This window comes from Cydia pomonella, chromosome 7 (assembly GCF_033807575.1).
Source record: "Cydia pomonella isolate Wapato2018A chromosome 7, ilCydPomo1, whole genome shotgun sequence".
Lineage (NCBI taxonomy): Eukaryota > Metazoa > Arthropoda > Insecta > Lepidoptera > Tortricidae > Cydia > Cydia pomonella.
Window position 1 is genome coordinate 16,966,245 of NC_084709.1, and position 23,227 is coordinate 16,989,471.

A 23,227-nucleotide genomic window follows, 5' to 3' on the forward strand; every position below is an offset into this window, starting at 1 on the left:
ATCATGTTGAAAAATCTACCTTTAAAATAATATTTAATGTTACGTACTTACTCGCTTTTTCACGCCGCGCGCGCATCCCAAAAATGAGGCGCGAAGGGCTATTTTATCGTTAAATTAAAACTATAACGAATAGAGTTTAGAGTACCTAGAGTTGGATTTTTTTATGGAAAATTTTCTCTTCATTATAAGTTTTCAAACGGGAAGGGTACGCTGATAGATATCATCTCCATACAATTTATATCCTAAACGCTTCACATCTCGCAAAATTGTATTGAGATGACATACTTACAATTTTGCGCAAATGAGAATCTATCAGCATACCCTTCCTGTTTGAAAAATACTATGGGAATCTTTTGTTTTCATTTGTTAAATGTTAATAGTTTATGAGATATTGACAAAAAACAAAATACGATTCGAATTCGAATACCTTTTTCCTAGACATTGTTTCAATTCCAATGAGGTATTTTTCAAGTATTTTTATTCCTATTTTTGACCATTTTGAACTTGTCGACTAGCCTACTCAAATAAATATTTTAAAAAAAATTACTCTACTAATAGTTCCTTAAACGAAAAGATTACTCTGCCAAACGAAATTCATACAATAATTGTTCTGCCAGTGTTCTGCTAATTAATACAAAAGCGAATTGAACGGTATGTGAACCAAGACTAGCAAATGTTGACTAAAAGTTAGATCTACCAATAAATCCCTCTATGAAACGTTGACCTGCGAAACGTTATCTGAGAATCGGGTATCTGCGAAAAATTTATAAGATAGCCCCCTAATAGCCTTGTGATGTCACACTTTCAGTCTATTGAAATCGGTAGAGAGTCATGATTGTTCATGAACGAGTTCGGACTCCGACTCGCACTTGGCCGATTTTCGGGTGGCTGTGCTGTGACCACAACCTTTTTTGAGGGCTGGATCCGCGCCTGCCCTTACTAACATTGAAAATTTAAGCACCGATATTAGTGTCCTACAATCATATTCCCACTCCAATACCTAATACCTCTTTTTAATGTATGCAGCAATAACCCACTCCACAACACATTTACTGGAAAAAGCTGAGTAGTTTATAAAGTTCCGTGGCACGGGGAGACAATTTGTATTTATTTATTTATTTTATGTTTAGATTTATAAAGGTCGCATCATAACTTTACTGAATTGTCAAATCCGAATACATCTTTGACGACCGGTTTGGCCTAGTGGGTAGTGACCCTGCCTACGAAGCTGATGGTCCCGGGTTCAAATCCTGGTAAGGGCATTTATTCGTGTGATGAGCATGGATATTTGTTCCTGAGTCATGGGTGTTTTCTATGTATTTAAGTATTTATAAATATTTATATATTATATATATCGTTGTCTAAGTACCCTCAACACAAGCCTTATTGAGCTTACTGTGGGACTTAGTCAATTTGTGTAATAATGTCGTATAATATTTATTATTATTATTTTATTAATATTTATAAAGACGAAATAATATTCTAATATACATGTAATTGCATTAATAAGCAAGTGTAAGTGCTAAAACACGCAAAACTAAAAAAAAATAGCATTGGAATGCGTTCTTAAAGCCTGGTAGGAAATACCGTGTTTGCCTTTACTATTGACAAACCAGTGCGAGTTGCGATGCAACATTGTAAACAAAATCACAATTCTTTTTCGCCTAAACAAACGTTGCGAAAATCTTGCCTCAGGCGAGGTGGTTTAATGAGCGTCACGACATGTTACATCGGGTATGTCGACTCGGTTTTCCCATTAACAAATTAACTAAACCGTACTTGATCATAGATTTGTAGGTTATATTGTATTAATTAGTTAAGAACACGTTTGGCTAGTTTCATTACCTGTCCACATTGTTATTTTCCGAATTTTGAGTAGTTTATTTGAAATGACATTTTGTTCCAATTTGCCCGAGATTTCGTGTCAGTCCAAAGATGTAAAGGCACATGTCGAAAAATAAATACAACCATCAAGAAAATATAAGGTTGGAGCACACCAAAAAACTGGACTAGCGCCGCCTCAACCCGAATCCGACCCGTTCAGTATTCTTTGTAGGAAAGTTCATACTGTAACCACGGCTTTGATAAGTCGCGGTAACCGCCCACGGTTGTCACCACACCTTGCGTCTCGCCGTCGACGCGGGGATGGCGCGCTTACTGCAGTTACTGCCCTTGGTTTCCCCTTAAGCACCGCTGTCACACAAGCGCTGTAAGCAGTCAAGCAAATGAGTTAGGGCGGCGCTGGTCTGGCGCCGAGCTGTTTGGTGTGATCCAATCTCAAATATCACACTGTGAGAAATTAAACGACGCCTTGAAAATATTATTATAATTTCTCAAAAAATAAACAGTTTCATGGAATAAATTGAGAATAACTCAAGCCACACAAATAGATAGGGGTAAGGAGGCCAATTCAAACTTACATTCCCGAGTCAAAAAATATCAAATCGTTCGCCTGTGCGTCTCACTTTCGCCACAACGAACCAGAACGAGCCAAATGCACACGCTAATGGTAGCAAAAAGTTTAGTGTAAGTTACATTAATAAAGTAGTATAATATTTACGACCACCGGTTTGACGACCGGTTTGGCCTGGTGGGTAGTGACCCTACCTATGAAGCTGATGGTCCTAGGTTCGAATCCCGGTAAGGGCATTTATTTGTGTGATGAGCACACTTATTTGTTCCTGAGTCATGGATGATTTCTATGTATGTATTTAAGTAAGTATTCGTATATGATATATATATATCGTTGTCTCTGAGTACCCTCAACATAAGCTTTCTTGAGCTTATCGTGGGGGTTAATCAATTTATGTAAATTTAAATAGATACCTATAGTATTTCTAAGACGTACTAATATCTAAATTTCCTACATAATACACGATGCTTTTCTCCAGTAGTGTCCGAAAACCGTACCAAATCCATTTAGCACCCAACACTAGTTCCCGTTGTAGCTCTCTAGAATTTCGCTCAGTGACGGAACCTAACCGTGCTCCCAATATTGAGAGAAACTCTACACCAGTGTGCCAAGGCCACCGAGCAAATTGATATTACATCGAGCAAGAGCCCCTAGTCGCCCGTCACGTTGTTCCAGTAGTCACCAATTATCGACTATTATAAAGACGACCTCCTTGCACTTGCAAGTTTATCTGATAAAGGTGTGACCTTTCAAATGTGTGACATGGGCTCGGTGGATTTTTTTACAAATCAATGCCGGCTCGAATTGTTATTCACGATTTGAATTATTATTAGCTGACACGATTTGACTATTTGTAGAAATTACAGTCATTCTTTTCAATAATGGCGTAGTCTCAGTTGATAAGGCTTATGAATAAAACCTAGGGACCTATGCATATTTAGGGACCTGAAATCAATTAACTTAACTGCCAACTGTGATAGTGTCTCATCTTTAACTCCACCCACCCTTAAACGCAGTATCTTGATATAAATGATAACTATATCGGATAGAGCGTTTAAGAATTGCTTGTTTAATAAGAACCAATTAAAATATACTAAAACTAGACATAGGTTTTAGTGCTATAAGACGATTATGATTTTTATTTAAATTTAGTCAACTAAATACCAGAGCATAATAGTTTTTTTTTTTTTGAGCGGCAATATATTTCGTAAATCATAGTCACTTATGACAGTTGTGACGTCGCGTCGTTAAATACGACGTTTTGAGTTAAAACAAAGTAGTAGAGTCAGACCAAGATAAGTTGGCAGCGATTTTGGCTGCCCAGACAATGAAAGTGTTATTTCAAACTTCAACTTCGTTTATGTAACACTTGCACATCCTGGGCTATCAAAATCGCTGCCAACTTATCTTGATCTGACTCTAATATATTGCTTGATGAATTATTTTATATGGAAAAATAAAAGCCGTCTGTTATTTATAAAACCTATGAAATTGTTTTCGTTAAAGCCTAAATTAACTACCCTTAGGTTATGCCGTCGTATCAAAAATACACGCTGTATAAGGCAAGTTCTAAATGCCATACAAGTACTTACTATGATTCTTGTAATGGTGATATGTAATCAGCATAATTAACCAATTATTTAAGAGCAAACTAGGTAAATTATATAAAATCTGGTCAGACGTGAGGGTCAAGAAAAAGCCAATACCTATATACTTGTCTGTTACGAAAAATTGTATAAAATCTGGTCAAACGTGAGGGTCAAATAATAGCCAATTACCTATATAGGTACTTTGTCTGTTACGAAAAATTGTTTTACTGATAAAAGTACGCAGCAACTGCTAACGATATCGCAAGATATCTTATTGTGTGTATGCCTAATAAATACCCTGCAGTGTTTGTTTTATACAAACACTGATTAGCAAGTTTGTAGTGTCAACACCCAGTTTGTTTTACGGTAAATTTTCCAATTATAGCACAAGTCTCGCAAATAAAACCCTAACTAACGTGTATTTGGTCATCAAGGTGTGAAATATTTCTGACCGTAAATGCTTTGTAAAACAAAAATCAAGGCTATCCGTGGGTCAGAAAGTGAGCACGTCATTAAGTACATGGTCCATAAGATGTTTAGAAGTACTTTGTAAAAGTAGGTAGTTTCACTACACATATCTGATATATCATGTACTTACTTTGCCTCGCGAGAAAGAGAATTATGTGGCATGAAAACACGATAAAAAAACTTAACACGCACCGAAGTAATTTTATCACATTTACATGACATTATAATTTATGGCGATGGATAATATTTTGATCGGGATTTACCACTACCACGTTAGCACTATCCGAAATGAAATAGAAAACTGACAAAAGTTTCTAGCTTCACTTCTTTCCTGTCAGTATTTGGATAAGAACATTAAGAACCAAAGACGATGATGACTCATAAGACAACAATAACACAGACTCATAACTCAACATAAGACTCATAAGACAACAGTAACTAAAATAAACTCAATTTGTAATAAATATATGCATGTATTATATAGACTTTTCTTTGACAATAAAAATTAATGACATAAGTGATGTTCTTATTTAAATGTTCTAAAATACCAAAGAGTAGAAAGGAGGTTGGGTCATTACATTCGTCCCTCCCCATCCCTGATCACATCTCTTCTATAAGTCTCCGAGGTGGTCTGGTTGCCCGCTGACTACGGTGCTGCGTTGTAGGGTTTGCCGATGTAGATACAGGATCTGGATCAGGCGACAGGCTTCTGTTACTCGTATTTCCTGTGTGTGATGAACCTTCAGGAGTGGTGGAGCTGTTGTGTGGAGGGCTCATCAGGGTGGAGTTAAGAGTGGCGGATGAGATTTGTGACGGTCCAGGACTCGAAGTGGCATCGGGCGTACGAAACATATCTGTTAGGGGGGATGAAGGAGATGGTTCATGGTAATTTGGAGGGTTATTAAGCGATTCCAGTCGAGGTCGAATATGATCAGCGTGTCGCCTTATGACGTCTCCATGTGGTGTCGAAATAGTATAAGAGTAGCGATGTCTGCGTTCTGCTATAATTCCAGGCTGCCACGACTTTTCAAGCCGAGTTCTATGGTATACTGGACTACCGGGTGCATAATTTGGTTTATTCGTTGAGGTTTCAATATTGACCTTTACTTGTTTGTACTGTAATTCCCTCCTTTTATTTGGTCGAATATTTGACAATAACGTATTTATTTGACGTCCAAACATTACTTCCGCTGGTGATTTGCCCGTAGTGTTATGGGGTGTGATCCTGTACGTGAACAAAAACTCTCTTAAACGCTGGTGTTGGGGTTCTGTGCCGGATGCAAATCTTGATTTAAAAGTCCTTACGAGGCGTTCCGCGAGACCATTGGTTCTTGGATGGTAAGGTGAAGATCTAATATGCAAAATGCCTTGATTTTTACAGTATTGTTTAAATTCTGATGATGTGAATTGTGGGCCGTTGTCAGATACAATTATTTCTGGGAGACCAAAGGTGCAGAATATGTCGTCTAACACAGTGCACAATTTTGATGTAGTAATATTCTTCATAGGTTTAATTTCTATCCATTTCGATAAGGCATCGCTCAAGACTAACCAGTAAGTACCTTCAAAAGGTCCTGCAAAATCGATATGGATCCTTTCCCATACTTTCTCAGGGATAGACCACGAGTAGATTGGAAGTTCAGGGCAATGAGGTCTATTTTGTTGGCATCTACAACATCTCTTGACATACTGGTCTACGTCTTCATCAATGGATGGCCACCAAACATAGAAACGTGCAAGTGCCTTCATTGCTGATATTCCAGGATGGCCTCTATGGAGGTATGCAAGGACTTTGCGTTGTAGTTTTTCTGGAATCACCACTCTACCTTGCCATAATATTATTTTGTTTTCTATTGAAAGTTCGTTACGCTTTTTGAAGAAATGCTTAACGTCACTGGTAAAGTGTATTTCTCTCCAGCCGGTTTTGATACATTTTAAAACTTCTGATAATATGACGTCTTGGCTGGTTGTCTCCTTCAAAAGATCCTCAGAGAGATGTAAATCTGTCATTCTGGTTCCTAGAAGACATGACTCAATGCGATGTACAGCACACTCTGTTTCTGAAGGCTGTGTTTCAGAGTTTGGTAATCTGGAGAGGCAGTCGGCTAGTATGTTGTTTTCACCTTTCTGGTAACATATGTCGTAATTATAGCAGCCAATTATTAGTGCCCATCGAACGAGTCTGTTATTTGCTACTTTGGGAAGATTACGCTGAGAACCCAGTATATGGATTAATGGCTTGTGGTCAGTAAGTAAGGTAAATTTGGTTCCTCGTAAATATTGGTCGAATTTCTTGATTCCAAACAAAATGGCGAGTGCTTCGCGATCAATGACTGAGTATTTTGTCTCCGCTGTTCGAAGTTTCCTTGAGGCAAAAGCTATGGGTTGTTCTGTGTTCCCATTCTTGTGATACAACACGGCTCCCACGCCTTTTTCTGAAGCGTCACATGCTAGAAAGATTGATCTGTCTTCGTCAAACGCAGTCAGTGGTTTTGATAAGGTAATGCATTGTTTAGTGGCTTCGAATATCTGATTTTCATGTTCTGTCCAACGCCACGGTTGCCTATTACCAGTAAGTTCATGAAGGTCAGCGCATATTCCGTGTAAATGTGGTATAAAACGTTCATAGAAATTTACAAGACCCAGAAATGATCTTAATTCTTTAGCGTTGGTAGGTGTCGCAGCTTTGGAAATTGCGTCTAGTTTCTGTTTTGTCGGGCGTATGCCGTTTTTGTCTATAGAGTGGCCAAGATATTCTATTTGATTTTGTAGAAATGAACATTTTTGTAGATTTACTTTTAGGCCTGCTTTCTGTAGTCGCTCAAAGATGACGCCAAGTGTGCGTAGGTGTTCCTTCACGTCTTCTCCGGCTATTGCAACGTCATCAAAATACACTGCTGTGTTAGGAATGTCCCTTAGTAATTCGTCTAAGTAATGTTGAAATATGGAGGGCGCTGTTGATATTCCAAAAGGCATTCTATTATACCTAAAATATCCTAGATGTGTCGATAGTGTTAGGTATTTTTTTGATTCCGGTGCTATTTCAAATTGCAGATAGGCGTCCTTAAGGTCTATTTTTGAAAATATTTTCCCTCGTGCTAATTTTTGTCGTAGTTGATCGAAAAGTGGAACTGGGTGTAAATGTTTAATCAAAACAGGGTTTAACGTACTTCTGAAGTCTCCACAGATTCTTATATCACCGTTCGGTTTCACGACGTTTACCGTGGGTGTCGCCCACTCTACTGGTGTCACGTTAGGGTCTACGGGATGTATAATGTTATCTGCCACAAGGCGCGCTATTTCTTTTTCAATATTTTTTTTTATCCCAAACTTGATAGGTCGTGCAGGTAGATGTACAGGTACTGCTCCTGGCTTTATGTGAATGTTTACAAGGTAGTCCTCAACTTTGCCAAGCTTCCCGTCGAAAAGTGGTTTGTATCTGTCAATTAATTGTTGTAGAGTCGTCGGCGTTACGTTTTTAATGGAGTACACAGGTTTGGGGAACTCCATTCCGAAGGTCTCACTCCATTGTAACCCAAAAAGCATCGGATCTGCGTGTTTCATGACAACTACGGGAACAATCTTCTGTTTCCCCTCGACTTCCACCGTGACGTCGGTGAGACCCTCTGATTTGAGTTTGAAGTTATGGTACGCTTTTAATTTAGGAGCTTTCGTTAATGTTGGAGCACCTATTTGCCGCCAAAGGGATGTGCTTATGATTGAGTACGCTGATCCCGGGTCCCAGTCCATAGTACAGTGTTTTCCGTTAATAATAACATCTATTCTCTTACAGTCTCTGTTTCGTGCTGGAGCGACGTTGCATACTAGATCGTCTTCAATGTCACTGTCGTCTGAAGAATCGTCATTCGTATTAGAAGACGATCCTGTGGTGTTCGTCACACGTTGTGTTTTGTACCCGGGTACTTTAGGTCTGCCTTTGATTAGGTATGCTCGGCCAGTTTTAATACAGCAGCTTTCGTAGTGTCCTTCTGTGCTGCATTCTTCGCATATGTGTTTCCTTGCTGGACAATTTGTTAAATTATGTTTATCGTGCTTGCCGCAACGTAGACATTGACTGGAACGTATTTTTCGGGGGCTTCTGTAATTCGTAGCTTCTTGTTTGTCAGCTTTGTGGTTAGCTTTCTTGCTTATTCTTTTAACGTTTGTTGATGGCGTGTCGTTTTCGGCTTGTTCTCGGGATTGTGCGATTGAAAATAATGTGGCGAATGTCACCTCGGTCGTCTGTCCATTAATTATTTCTGTTAAGTTAGGCCACTTTTGTTTCAGATCTGTTTCGAGTTCCGTGTGATTAAGGCCTGTCGCAAAGCGATCACGAAGCTGGCGCTCTAGTAGTTTGTCGTCGTATCCGCAATCTATGCTCAACGCTTTAAGACGGTTTGTGTAATGTTCTATGGACTCATCATTTTCTCTAATACAACTCCAAAATTCTATGAGTGCGCGGTATCGCGTTTTCTTGACGCGGTATAAGTCTAAGAGTTTTGTACGAATGTCGGTGTATGTGCTGGTTTCAAAGTTGGGGGTAAGTGCTGTCTTCAGTTCCCTGAAAAGGTCAGGTGTCATACAGTTAAGTAATAGGTCTTTCTTCAGACTATCATTTGTGTCTACTGCGTGTATTGAGCACTTGGCTTCAAAAAAATCGATGTAGTCACTCACCCTGTAATTGTCGGGGTTAAATTTGTCCATATTAAAAGCTTTTAGAATAGCGACCTTGTTAGGCTGTCCTTGTGCAGTAGTGTTAGCGCTCGTCACGCTGCTATCTGCTTGTGAGGTACCTGCTTCCGTCCGTGTTGCTGTATGTGTAAGTGTCATACTTAATATTTTTAAGATTTGTTCCTGCTGTGCTTGCTGTATGCTCAGGAACTGAGCGAATTGTTCGGCGTCCATCCTCGTCGCCAATAAAATAAACTCAATTTGTAATAAATATATGCATGTATTATATAGACTTTTCTTTGACAATAAAAATTAATGACATAAGTGATGTTCTTATTTAAATGTTCTAAAATACCAAAGAGTAGAAAGGAGGTTGGGTCATTACAGTAACACAGACTCATAACTCAACATAAGACAACAGTAACACAGACTCATAACTCATCACTGTAAAAGGTAAAAAAAGGACGCTTAGTACGAGAAATTTCGTACTTTGACCTGCCTGTTCCTCTCTATCGCACACGCATAACTATATTGCTGACCCGCTCTCACGGAGTCGTTGACCACCGGTATGAATAGGGTATAGCCAACATGCAACGCAAGTGTCACTGATGCAATAATATGAAAGAGTGATAAAGAGAGACACAAAGCGTTTCGTTATCCTAGCGCAAACAATTGCCATTTGGCTAGGGACCCAACAATATTATTAAGCGCGTGCGATAGACATAAAGTCAGACAAGCTAAGTTGGCCACGATTTTCATAGCCCAGTCTGTGAAAGTGTTAAGTACACGTCATAATTTCATAGATGTTGACGTTTAAAATAACACCCATACTATCTGGGCTATCGAAATCGTGGCAGCGAATTTATCTTCGTCTGACTCTAGGAACAAGCGGTTTAATGTACGAAATGCTTCGTGCTAAGCGTCCTTCCTTTATGTTAGAAAAATGTTATATGTACTTACTTAACACATTATACTCGCTTCCTGTCTGACGACCGGACCCCTGTAAAAACTTCCAGCTTATCAGTGTGGGTTGGCTGGTATTGCTTCTATAACTATAATTCTATTTATAAAACGCAACGGTCGTTGCAATACTTGGATTTATTTGTCAAATAATTGCATGTCGGTTTCCAATGACCCCGCCCACTTAGTTAGCTTGACCCAAAAACTTAGCACGAATGAACGCCTTAAGTAAACCTACTTAGTGTGCGGATTTCGCACTTAAGGAGCATAAGCAGTCATTTTCGAAAGTTCATAATTTGTCGGTCATTATCGTATAGAATATTCAGCGTAAAAAAAATTAAGTTTATATTTTGTTTCGAGTAATACTGATACTACATATCACGCTGACACCTGTGGTAGTCTGTTGACAATACATTTCTCCTTTCCAAAGTCTCCAATTATAAAAAGAGCATTGAGCGTTGTTATTAATTTACTTTCATGATCGCAATGAGGGATGGCACTAATATTTTAGTCGAAATATATAATTTTAGTTGCAGGTAATAACATTTACACAATTATGGGAGATAAAGTCTAAAATGTAATTTTCAAAAATTTTACGTCAGCTTTCAATACTGGCGACGTTTTTCAGAGTTCTAGAGCCTGCATTTTATTTTGCAGCCTTATAAAACCCAATTGGTTTTTATAAAGGCACGCCTGATTCTGAATATAACATTATATTCTACCTATTCATAATGTTCAGCTTTGACCGTACAATGGCGCCCAATAGTAGGGTTGCGAGTTGTACCGCACTAACCAGGCCAGTGACTGCGCGTGCAATGACTCGACTTGAATTAATTGCCAACATGACGGACGGCATTACACTCTATTACACTGGACTCTTATCACGGTAAGGCGCAGAATACACGAAACATTGCAGCGACAAGCTCCACTAGACTTATATTGACCGGGATATGGAACATGATTACCTTTTGTATTGATTCCGAACTCCCGATATTTCGACGCCAGTTACATGCATCTTGCTCGCAGGTAATTGAAGATAGCGGGTGGGTGTCAAAGTTGTGTAGAGCGCGCTCGGTCTACCCTCATTCGTGCGCATCGGCTGCGTTCGATTTTAACGTTACCACTGGTCACGTTCTCAATATCGGGAGCTCGAAAACAATTCAAAACGTAATCACGGTCCATATCCCGGTCAATATAAGTCTAGCGACAAGCTCGTCGCTCGAACTTTGTAAAACTGATCTAATTTTAAGTGTCGTGAGTAACACAAATAACACTAAGCTAAAACAACAACTAACATTAAGCTAATTTTACGGTTTACCTAACGTATTTTCAGTCACTCGCGCGACATGTTTTGGAGAGCCCGGTCTTCATTTTCAAGCACTAACAGTGCATGAGCAGTAGTCACGATAGCCGCGTGCCGCGTGTACGTGACGCGAGTGACTAAAAAAATGTGATTAAAACCGTAAAATTAGTTTAATGCTTATATGAATGTGTAAGTGATGATTCACATGCCATGCTGTCCTTGAACCTCTTTCTTAACTTAGCACTTTTCTGTCGCATCCTTAAAATAGCTCAGGGAAAAAGCTACTTAAGGTTCGAAATCAAACTCAAGTTTCAAAAATGCATAAACGTTTGAGCACCGGTACTCTTTCACAGCACGGTTTTTGGTGCTCACACATTTTTTGAATGTCATACGCTAATACGTGAAACAATGATTGATCGCGCATAGGGTTTGCAATCCGGATCCGAAATGTATGAAATTATCCGGATCTAGATCCGGATCCGCGGACGGCGGATCTTCCCATATTCCCTTTCAGATTCGTCGTGCAAACCCTAATCGTGTAACGTCGCGGAGAGCCGGGCTTCGTGTGTTCTCCACCTAAGTAACGCACTAATATTAGAACGCACGGCTCGTTGACTTGCGAATTAGTGGTGGGGAAAAAACAAGTGCGAGTAAAAATTTCATTTACTGACCAGCGAGAGTATTTTACCTAATAGTTTTGATTATGCGTGTTTGTTTGATAATGTAGATGTTTTAAAAATATAGTGATCAAAGACAGTATTTAGTTGTTATGTATGTTTATTGTATACACCATTCGTTTTAAAAACTGTATCTCAAATTGTCACCTCATTGAAGAAAGTCTCAAAGCATTTAACCAACCGGAGTCGCTTTTAAGTCGCCCTCTGTCGAAAACCTCGGCCAATGGTCATACTTATTGTACGGAGTGATGTTTATCTGTACGTTACGTACAAATAGCCATACATTTGACGTGCCCTCCCCCGAAAAAATCGGCAGACTGTTTTGTACAGAAAATTACAGACTAGGCGTCTCCGGTTGGTTAAATGCTCTAAGAAGAAAGTTTTAAATTTTTACGTAATAATGAAGAATATGTCTCCTAAAAAGAACCAAGGCAACGAAGCTATATGATTTAATTTACATTTAGATCTGCAATATCTTACTGGCCCCATGATATTTAATAACTATTTGCTTGTAAAACGAGCCTTATGATGTGCATAATAAACGAGCCTTATGATGTGCACTTAAAAATGTTGACAAAACGAATCAACAGAGGCTAGTAAATAATAAAGACTGCTAATCTGCATACAAATTCGTCAACCGCATTGTGACTGTATATGGCGCCATTTATAGTTCAGGTTTAGAATAAGCATCGAAACGCCCCATTAACATTAACACTAACTTCAACTTCAACATTTATTCAGCAAATAAGCCACAAGGGCACTTTTATACGTCAACATGGAATTTACATACAAGCAAAAAACAAGCACATCAACAGTTATAAAATACAATTTACTGAGAATATCGATACTAACTAAAATAATAATAATACTTTAGTTAGTATCGATATTTTATCGATATATTTATAATTTTTAGAGATATATAAAGTTTCTTAATATTGAATTACAAAAAATAAAACTAAAATAACAATGTTAAAAAAAAAAACAGATACAAAAAAAAAACCGAAAATTATTTAGAGATTATTTAGTTTATCAAATTATACTTTGAGATGTATAGGGTTTCCGAGAGTCAAAATTAATATTAACATTCGGTTATTTTTGCGACGTAGTAATGATAGTTAATTGATATATAAAGGTTTATAATTGATATAAAAAGTTGATAAGGTTAGACCCTGGATTTACCGGACACTTATTTCGTTACAAATAGCCAGGTAACAATACAAACTGATGATAATATAAACAACTTAAGATCGCTCATACGTCCTGCGTAAACCCAGGAAATTAGAAACATACATAAGTTATGGCGTGCAGCGCGAAACTTTCGACGGAAGATATAAGCCTTTGCACGGGTTTTTACCTTCCATCTTAATTACTCTGAAAATATAATTCTGTTCAAAATTTTGCTTACCAGATGCCATGACTCTATCACAAGCTTTTTTTTACTAAAATTACAACTGAAAATTAGACATATATTATACACATATAAATTACAACTGAAACTTAGACATATATTCGTGTTACAACTGAAAATTAGACATATATTCGTGTTTTTTGTTTCTATCAAGCCAACTTTAACCTTTTAAGATTTTGATTGAAGTCTGGCCTTGCAAATATAATCTAATTTCTTGGCAATTTCCCTTGATCAAAACGTGTAAGCATACAACTACAATGTTGCGTTAGCTCCCTCTTAAAAAAGTAGGTACTCAAACTAACTCGCGCACTCGTAAAATCGTGCCGTAACGCTTAGTATAGGTAACGTCAAGATTCTTTATTTGTTTTCGATTTGTAAGAAGATTGATTTTCTTTTCTTTACTCATCTCTGTCATCAGTGACCCGTGACATGTCGCGCACTTTGTTGCGTGGACGAACACCCACAACAAATAATCGATTATAACTCTTTGAATACCAACTCGTTATATTTAATTGGATAACGTTAACTGATAGGTTTATGTAACAAGATGATTATCTAAAAAGGTTTTTAAAATTATGATCGGCAATACCGGTATCGGAAGTTTTAGCACAGAATAGTTTACTAAATTATTATTATTATTGCAAAAAGTTTAGTACATGCTTGCTAAATAATAAAAACATAAGGTCTAGTATTGTTTTGTAGACTTGTGCATCATTGCATAGAATGAATGAGTGCATTGATTTCATTTATAATCTAGTGAAAGTAGTGTATAATTGATTAAGCGTTAGCGAAGATCTCCGTTTCAGCTTGGGCAAAAATGCATTCGTATGTCCGGATACTCTCCTCATGATGCAGGTCGCAATTCTCAACCGATTTTCGTGAAATTTTGTGAGCAGGTTTGGTAGTTAGATAGTTTGTCTGTAGTTTCGTTACGTGTAAAATGATGTAAATTAGCATAAAGGAAGTACATTGGTCATGAACAGTCCGTTGCTTGGACGGCTCGGTGAGCTCGGACAGGCCGGACTGACTCGGGCTCGGAAACTGAACGATAGTGTTAACGCATAGAGGTACAATAATATAGAGATGATGGCCCGGACGCCCCAGACCTGGAATGGTCCGGCGACGGTGGTGGCGCTCCGGTTAACCAGCGTGTCGGTTCACTCTGGCCCGCCCCGGCCCGGCCCTGGCCCGTTTTAGCGTGAGTCATCCTTAAGACCATTGTGAATTCACTGTGATAAATTTATAATGATTCAACGTAGTAAGTATTTTTATATTTACATTTTATTAGCATATGAAGCGTATCGCGAGGTCTACAGCTTAAAGATCTACTAGTCTTATTTTATGCGACATAATATTATGTAAATTGTATAAGACAAAATAATTTTTAAATCAGATCAATAAAATTGGAAACTCATTTGAATATGGAAGTATTGTATTAATGTAGTTTCAAATAATTAATAGAAAATGTCATACCCATGTGTCGAAAGAACAACATCATAAGGCGCCCAATGATAACACCGTGGCATCGGCATTAATTGCTAATACTTAGTGATACTCATTAATCAAAGTTGCGCACGAGTTGATTTAGCAAATTCGTGGTCACATTAAGATAAGTATTGCAATGTGGGGTCACGGAGTTGGCCTCTTAAAATGTTCATGTTATGAACGTTATTTGGAAGCAATCATCCATTGATTACTACCTTTAAGTGTAAGACAATATGAACCAATATCGATTGCGTGGCTCAATTTAGAAACCCTTCGCTTTCTCGGGCTAATAATATTAGCACAAGGGGTTAAAAAACTTTTCCCCCTTGTAAAGCAAATAACTATTATGAATTATAACGAAGATGTCGCAATCCATGAAGTTTTTCGGGTTCATGGCTACGTCGTAAATTATACGAAAAGTACCTACAGTAAACGCCCCTATTGATGAAACTGACACGAGTAATAGGACGGTATAGACAAGTCATGTAAAACAAGTATTCACCATCATTGTTTAAACGCTTGCAACATTTTACTATGAACAAGAGCCAAAGAGCTGCTTAAGTTTAATTTTTCATTGATATTTGTTAGTTGGTGTCGGTGAAATATCAAAAAGTTGCCCAAATTATTTCCAACGGAACAGAACCGCCGTTCTAAATCATTATTAACACATGTTCTACTAGGACAAACGAATAAAAAAAATCAGACAAGTGCGAGTCGGACTCGCCCACCGAGTGTTCCGTACTTTTTAGTTTTTGTTATTATAGCGGCAACATAAATACATCACCTGTGAAAATTTCAACTGTCTATCAGTTCATGAGGTACAGCCTTGTGACAGACGGACAAACGGACGGACAGCCGAGTCTTACGAGTAGTAATAGGGTCCCGTTTTACCCTTTGGGTACGGAACCCTAAAAACCAGGTTTTGTCGCATTACCTATAAGTAATACTACACTTTAATTACACTGAGAGATATTTATTACACTGAGTATGTAGCGAAGCCCATTTTTTGCCACCAGACATTCACTTTGTACGTGTACTTAAAATGTTTTTGTACGATATGAACCAGTACTGAATCTAGTAAAGTATGTTAGTGGCATTTATGTTTTTTATTCCACTTTGTTTCGACCTTCAAATATTTGAAATGTTTTACATACCTACCTTCTCTACTTAAAGTTTTAAGTTGCTATTGGAGAATGGAGATGCAATTGTATGTAATGGTTACCGGGTTTTATGGCACAACATTATTGTAGAAGCAGTGTTCTGGCTTTAAATAAAAACAGAATATAAGTACGTAGTCTTGCCATGAATTCTGTCCCAATTTTTTCATAATTTTAAATTTAATAATGGAATGTTTGATGTAATTTTGTATTATGGTTATGCTTACGTAGATATTTAGCTGTTAGAAAAAGTACATTAGATCCTGGTATCGTTTCCCTGAAGATGGAGTGGGGCATCAAAAAGAATCGTGTCGCAGTGATAGCGTTAAACAAGTGTAACAAGCAAGTGAATGACATTTTCAAACTGCTGAAACCTTGGAATATAACGAAGAAATGTATCTATCGTACTATCAAGCGATACAACGACATGGGTTTAGTCGACAACCGACCCAGGAGCGATCGACAACGTCAAACAAGGACACCGGCAGTGATTAAAGCGGTTGTTGAGCGAATTCGGAGAAATCCACTACGGAAGCAGAAAATCATGGCTAGAGAAATGAAAACTCCACCTAGAACTATGGTGTGTATTATAAAACAAGACTTTAATTTTGGGACTTATCGTCGGAGCACAGGACAGCGATTGACAGCGGCCCTACGGAAAATAAGAGCGACGAGAGCTAAAGTGTTGTGGCAGCGGCATGCAAAGGGCGGATATCGTAATATTCTGTTCACAAATGAAAAAATCATTACCGTGGAGCAAAAATTCAGCCGCCAAAATAATAAAATGTATGCTAACAGTTCCCAAGAAGCTTCTTAAAAAGTTTCAAGGGTAGAAAGAGGCCACCATCCTGTATATGTCATGGTTTGGTGGGGAGTATCCTATGAAGGCGTCACAGAATTTCATTTTTGTGAACAAGGAGTAAAAATACGTCCTACAAACTGTCAAAACGACATTTTGAAGAGAGTTGTTAAGCCGCTAAATTATACATTATTTGCCGGTAAGCACTGGGTATTTCTACAAGACTGCCCCTGCATATAAAGCTAAGACAACACAACGGTGGTTAGCGACGCATTTACCCGAGTTTATTGCGGCTGAAGCTGAAGATTGGCCCTTATGAAGCCCCGATCTCAACCCCTTATTATGGTCTGTGGAATATTTTGGAGGAGAAAGCCTGCTCTAAACCTCGTCATAATGTTAGTCTCTCAAGTTAGATTTAGTGCGGGCAGCGGCTTCAATCAATATCCATCGATACCGTCCGTGCCAGAAAAGTGTTAAATGTGTTAACCTCCTTAAAGTAACAGGTGGACATTTTGAATAAATATTTTATTTTATAGAATCTGTATAATATAATTAATTAAAGATAACCCTGATTTATTTATAAGCCTTCTTTTATTTTCAAAATAAATGTCATTTCATGTAGGACAGAATTTATGGCAAGACTACGTAGATAGGTAAACGTTGCCAAAATTTCCAACGATGTACCGATGTACGACAAAGACTGGCATCGTGATCTGTCTAAGGCTGCCTTTCCACTAAGGAGATGAGCGGTGATGAGAATATACATGCAGGAATCAACCAAAAGCATTTTTTTATGTAATAGTCGGCAAACGAGCCGCCTGATGGGAAGCAGGCATCGCCGTCCATGGACATAAGGAACATCGGAGGAGCCACTTATGCGTTGCCAACCTTTGAAAATCCTAAATACCTGCTTCTTGAAGAACCCCATATCATAGCGCAATGGAAACACCTCAGCAGGTAGCTCATTCCACAACTTGCACGTTCTGGGCAAAAATAAGCGAGATGCCCGCTTGTTCTTGGTTTGTCACATGTCGACGAAATGAAGATTGGTTGTAACTTGTAACTGCGGGGAGCGGAGAAGAGATCTGTTCTCCTCATCGTTCATCTCCGCTTTAGTGAAAACGCAGCCTAAACATCGACCACTCTCCTAATATCGGTAAATTTTATAATCATTCTGAAAAACAATGGCAGTTCTTAGAACAGGTACCATATACATTTAAAAGTTGGAAAACGTATGTGAAACCTTCGGATTTAAAATCGTAAGTAAATTTCTAAAACGTTGTTCCTGTCATCAGATGGGCCATACCTTTATCATAAGTAAGTAGGTCTAATCAACTAATGTAGGTTTTTTAGTCATCAAATAATTCGTGCTTTCCGCATCCTTTTCGCTCAAAACAATACAGACTAGTCAATATGCACTGTTACACTTGAAACAAAAGCATTACCCGGACTTCACGCACACATGGTTACGCGCAAGGTGTGAAGCCAATGATTGACAGCTGGCAAGAGTGGGCGCCGCGGCCTTGGGTGCGCAATTGTACTGCTACCGGAACCTGTGCTACCGGCCTTACTTGTACTAATCGAACTTTTGTACTTATATGCACACGTGGCTGGGTTTTTATGCTCGTGTAAATGAGATTAAATATTTAAAGGCGGTCTATTTTTAGCTGGTAAAAAGGAAGTTTTTCAATTTGAATGTATCGAGTATTTTAAATTGTTACCCATTATTTTATAATCCGCTTTTTATTATGTATTATTTTGAAGTATGCTACCATTGCTACCTTTGACTAAGTTAGTTATAGCAAAACAATTTGTTTTTATTTGTCCATTATGTAGCCAGAAGGTATTATATTTGTATTGGAACTAACAATTGGAAGTAATTTTTTTAATGCACCTGATGTTAAGTGAAGATGCGGTCTACGGTGGAGCACGCTTACCTATGAGATACATATTTACTCTAGCCTTGAAAATATCCAAATTGTACTCATGTGGAAACACAGACTCAGGCAGGATATTCCACTCCTTGGCAGTTCGCATATGGAATGTTGAAGCAAAACGCTTCGTGCGTATTTATGGAATACCTACCATGAAGCGATTCCGAAATGCCGATTGTCTGGAAGTCCGATGGTGAAATGGGGACCGAGGACTAAGGTTGTGCAGTTCCACGGCGCACTCTCCGAAATGTATCCTATAAAAAATCGTTAGGCTGGCAACCTTCAGATCAGACCGTCAGATCCTAATCATTACCTAATGATTCTCTTGGCCCTCCTCTCTACCGACTCGAGCGTATTTTGCTGAACTATCTCACAGATGTGAACATAATCGTGTGTGTGTATTATAATCGATTTAACTTTTTACTAGGTTCATTACTCCCGGTACGTATTTATCTACATGTCTATACTGCCTACTAAGTACAAGCTCGTAAGCATCGCGTGTTACACTTAATGCGTTAATGCACGTTAGTTGTAAGGTATGCGATTACAACTTTATTTACATCGAAGTGAATTTACTAATGCATATACGAGCAATCAACACTAACTGCAGTGAACATATACTAGATTATTATTTAACATTTTGTATACACATACAATATAATTGTTGTATTAAATTAAAATATTCATTGGTAATATTATTGAAGTTTTAATTGAGTTTGTTCAACTCAATTTATCGGTTATACAGGTGGATTTTTGAAGTGAAAACTTCTTTAGCGGCGCTGTGCACTTTTCGTAATGGGGAAAAAATGTTAAACTCGCGTCAGGCGTCAGGTGTCACGTGACCGTCAGATTGAAAATTAGTAAGACGGACACGTGACAACATGGTGACGTGTAAATTGAATGTCATCGAAGCCTGTTTACTTTTGAAAAATCGTATCTCATTCAAGTGTGACATTTTATTTTCTTCATAATCAAAGTGCTTTCATAACGGTTGAAGAGGTTTAATCTTTGTTAATTGTGTTGTATTATATCTTTGTGTTGTTTGGTGTCCAATGATTGTAGATACTCCAATTTTTCCTTGCCAAAAAGTTAAATAACAGAAAAGAAGCGTGATTGTTTTACTTAATATGATGGTGGACGATTCATTAACATTTACTGATTGTGTAGGCTGTAGTCCTGCTCACGTCTCATGAATTACTTTGTATATGTTGTATATTAACACTAAAATTCGCATTTCAAAATATCTTCCACACTCAAATTGATTAACGTAGGTATAATAGAGAATTATCTCTTTTCATAAAACTGCTACTCAATTTCTCCAAAATATCAAAAATGCACAATGTTAATATTTAAGTTTTCACTTCTGCCGGCATTCCTGGAGTGCAACCCGTTGTTTTTTTTTTAATGAGTCATTGAGGGCATCTACCAAATCCTGTGCTACGCAAAAATGGTCTTAGAAAACCTTCACTAACTTTTGACAGCCCAGACAGTGCGAGTGTTATTTTAAACGTCAAACTTCTATGAAATTATGACGTTTACTTAACACTTGCACAGGCTGGGCTATCAAAATCGCTGCCAATTATCTAGGTCTGACTCTAGTTGCTGCCTGCAGTAACCTTTTTAAAAAATCCATCCTGTGTATTAATTAGGACCTACGGGTAATGATAATGATAATCCAATAATACCGGAAATATTATAATGCGATGGATAAGCCTAATTTACATGCATAACAACATATTGTTCGAAATGTTAATCAATTTTAAAAACGCGCTTATGTAGTTTGGACAAGTTAGTTGAGGATTCCGTTTCGTACAGTCGAATCCATAAATATATGAGCAAATCCAAGGCTTCAAAACTAAATGAGCATAGAAAGGTACATAATATGCATTGGAACACATTAACCAGTCAAAAATATTTACACTAATCACCTCTCATATTAATCTAAGCAAGTCTCACAATAATATGTAAGCAACTGAAAACTGATATATGTCTGTAGGTACTAATATTTTTCAAAATTATTTAACCAAGTGAAAGTACACAAATACCTACGCAAAAGTTTTTTCAAATATTTATAAGCATGTAGTGGCACAAATATATCTGTACTAACGTTTTCCAATTTTATGTGAAGACGTGGAAGTTCACCAAGTGAAATCGTATAGAAAATGTAAGTTTGAATTGGCGTCTTCGTCTAAGAGGCATGGCACACAGCGTTCGATTCGTACGTCGCTTCGCGCGTTCGTCGCGAAGTTTGAGCGAGACAACGCTATGCGCGTATTATAGTAATATAACATCCCGCTCGCACGTCGGAGCGACGTGCGAATCGGACGCAGTATGCCATGCCCGTAGCTCTCTTCAGAAATTGCTACGTCCATTGTTGCAGCGGAGTCGTCATTGCACGTAGTGCCCTGCGGACATACCTGTCAATTAGTTATTTGGCAATCCACATCAGCCTAATCTTAGAACGAAAGAAATCTATTCAAAAATAAGGATAAACAAGAATGAAGATATACCAAATATATGTTTCCCGCGTTAAAAAAAATGAAAGAAAATAAACTTAATTTAAATAAAAATCGGCCAAGAGCATGACGGGCCATGCTCAATGTAGCCTACGCTGAGCATGGCCCGACATGCTGACGGAAGGGTAACTACGGAACCCTAAGGGCAATTGGACAAAAACACACAAACAACAACAAAAGGCAAAACAATAGGCTATCTTTAACGGGGGTTATAAATAAGTATCATGTACAATTGTACATAACAAACAAAAGTGAGTGCCCTCCCAGCGCTTTGTAGTTACGTCTTTTTACTTTTACTAAGAAAGGGAAGACTTTTTTTGTGATAACTCAAAAACGGTTCCAGTTCGCTTTAATTTTCATTGAATATTAAGTATATTAGATTCAATAGTTCCCCATAGTTCAAAAGTTAGCTGGGAGAACACATTTTTTTCCGAAGCGATTATTTTCTTAAATATAACCTTTCAAAATTTGTTATTGAAGACCTGTATTCGTTTGGAAAGATCTATCCAACGACACCCCAGACTATAGGGTAGAAGAAAAAAAAAAAAAAAAAAAAAATCGTCCGCACTTTACGAGTAGCTGAGGTACCCTAAAAAAAATTTCCCCTAGTTTTTTGTACCACTTTGTTGGAATGATTGATTTATAATACCCATTCCTGACTTCAGCTTTCTGGCACTAATGAAAACGGAGCAAAGCCTCGGACGGACAGATGACTACGGAACCCTAATAACCCCTAAATCCTCACGTATGTGCCACAACGTACTCTGTGGTCTATTTATTACCTTCCAAACGGACCGTTATCCTAGATATAAGTACATTGAACAATAGATACGTGTTTGAAGACGTGGTTCAATGTTTCTAGGTTACTCTGTCACGGTGTGTAATACTAAAACACCATAATAAATACATTAAATATCATTTTCTTTTTACTCATAATATAATGATTTTCCGGAAACTCGATAACTCGATGGGTTGACGACATTCGATAGATCGCAGGTAGGGCTTCCAGATGCCGAACTTCTCACAATACCGGTATTAATATCGAATCTGTCTTCAACAATATAGGGATCCCAGGATCCCAATCGCTTGAATTTTACTAAAAAGGGGAATTAAAAAGGCTCACTGTAATATAAACTACTAAATTTTACTTAGGTTGTCAATTTTCAAAAAAATTATGACTTCACCAGTCAAATTTTTGGTTCAACTGAAACAACCAGTCAACTTTTTCAAATGTGGGATTCCTGAAATACCGGGATCCCATCTTTTGTAACGCATTTTTCAATACCGGTATTTTTAAATGCAATACAAGGATCCCGCTATTTTCAAAAACAAGGGAAACGTGCAGTATAAACCCCTTTTTATCCGTTAAAATGGTTATATTGCGGGATTACTTATTGGTTACGCGAGCACGGACACTCTTAAATCTCGAGCAAGCTCGAGATCTTTAACAAGTATTTGTAATCGGAGATTGCAATTTATATTTATACTGGTTAACCTGAGCGTTCGATTCGCACGCGGCCGGCCGGCAAGCACTTCGAATCACACTTGATTAGACTAGCCCATTGTCGACCCGAGTTGAGTACTCGTAACGAATAGGCGAAGCGGTAACGTGCTGATATTTATATCATTTACGAGTTTATTTCAGAACATCACGATGTAGAAAACGATAAAATACATGCATACGAATATAGATAGAATTTAGTTTGGGTAGACTTACTTCTTATACAATTTTATTATATGTACCTATTTAACACTGTCTAATACTGTTATGTAGCCCTAGTGAATAAGGGTACAACTGGTACAAGTCTCGGGTAGTGCAGGTGTGAAAGGGTGTAAGTTCTACGTAA

At 38.0% G+C, this 23,227-nt stretch overlaps 2 protein-coding genes across 2 annotated transcripts in view; one reads left to right on the forward strand and one right to left on the reverse strand.

The window, feature by feature from the left end:
• Window positions 1-23,227, forward strand: part of LOC133519999 (mucin-2-like) — a 127,245-nt gene that overhangs the window by 69,611 nt on the left and 34,407 nt on the right. The window lies entirely within an intron of this gene.
• On the reverse strand, window positions 4,909-9,521 carry LOC133519998 (uncharacterized protein K02A2.6-like). The gene has a single exon (XM_061854230.1). The coding sequence runs from the start codon at window positions 9,373-9,375 to the stop codon at window positions 5,071-5,073; it is 4,305 nt and encodes a 1,434-aa protein (XP_061710214.1). The 5' UTR covers window positions 9,376-9,521; the 3' UTR covers window positions 4,909-5,070.

Bases quoted from the DNA above. Each gene is read 5' to 3' on its own strand.
- LOC133519998 (XM_061854230.1), bottom strand. From the start codon at position 9,375: ATGGACGCCGAACAATTCGCTCAGTTCCTGAGCATACAGCAAGCACAG.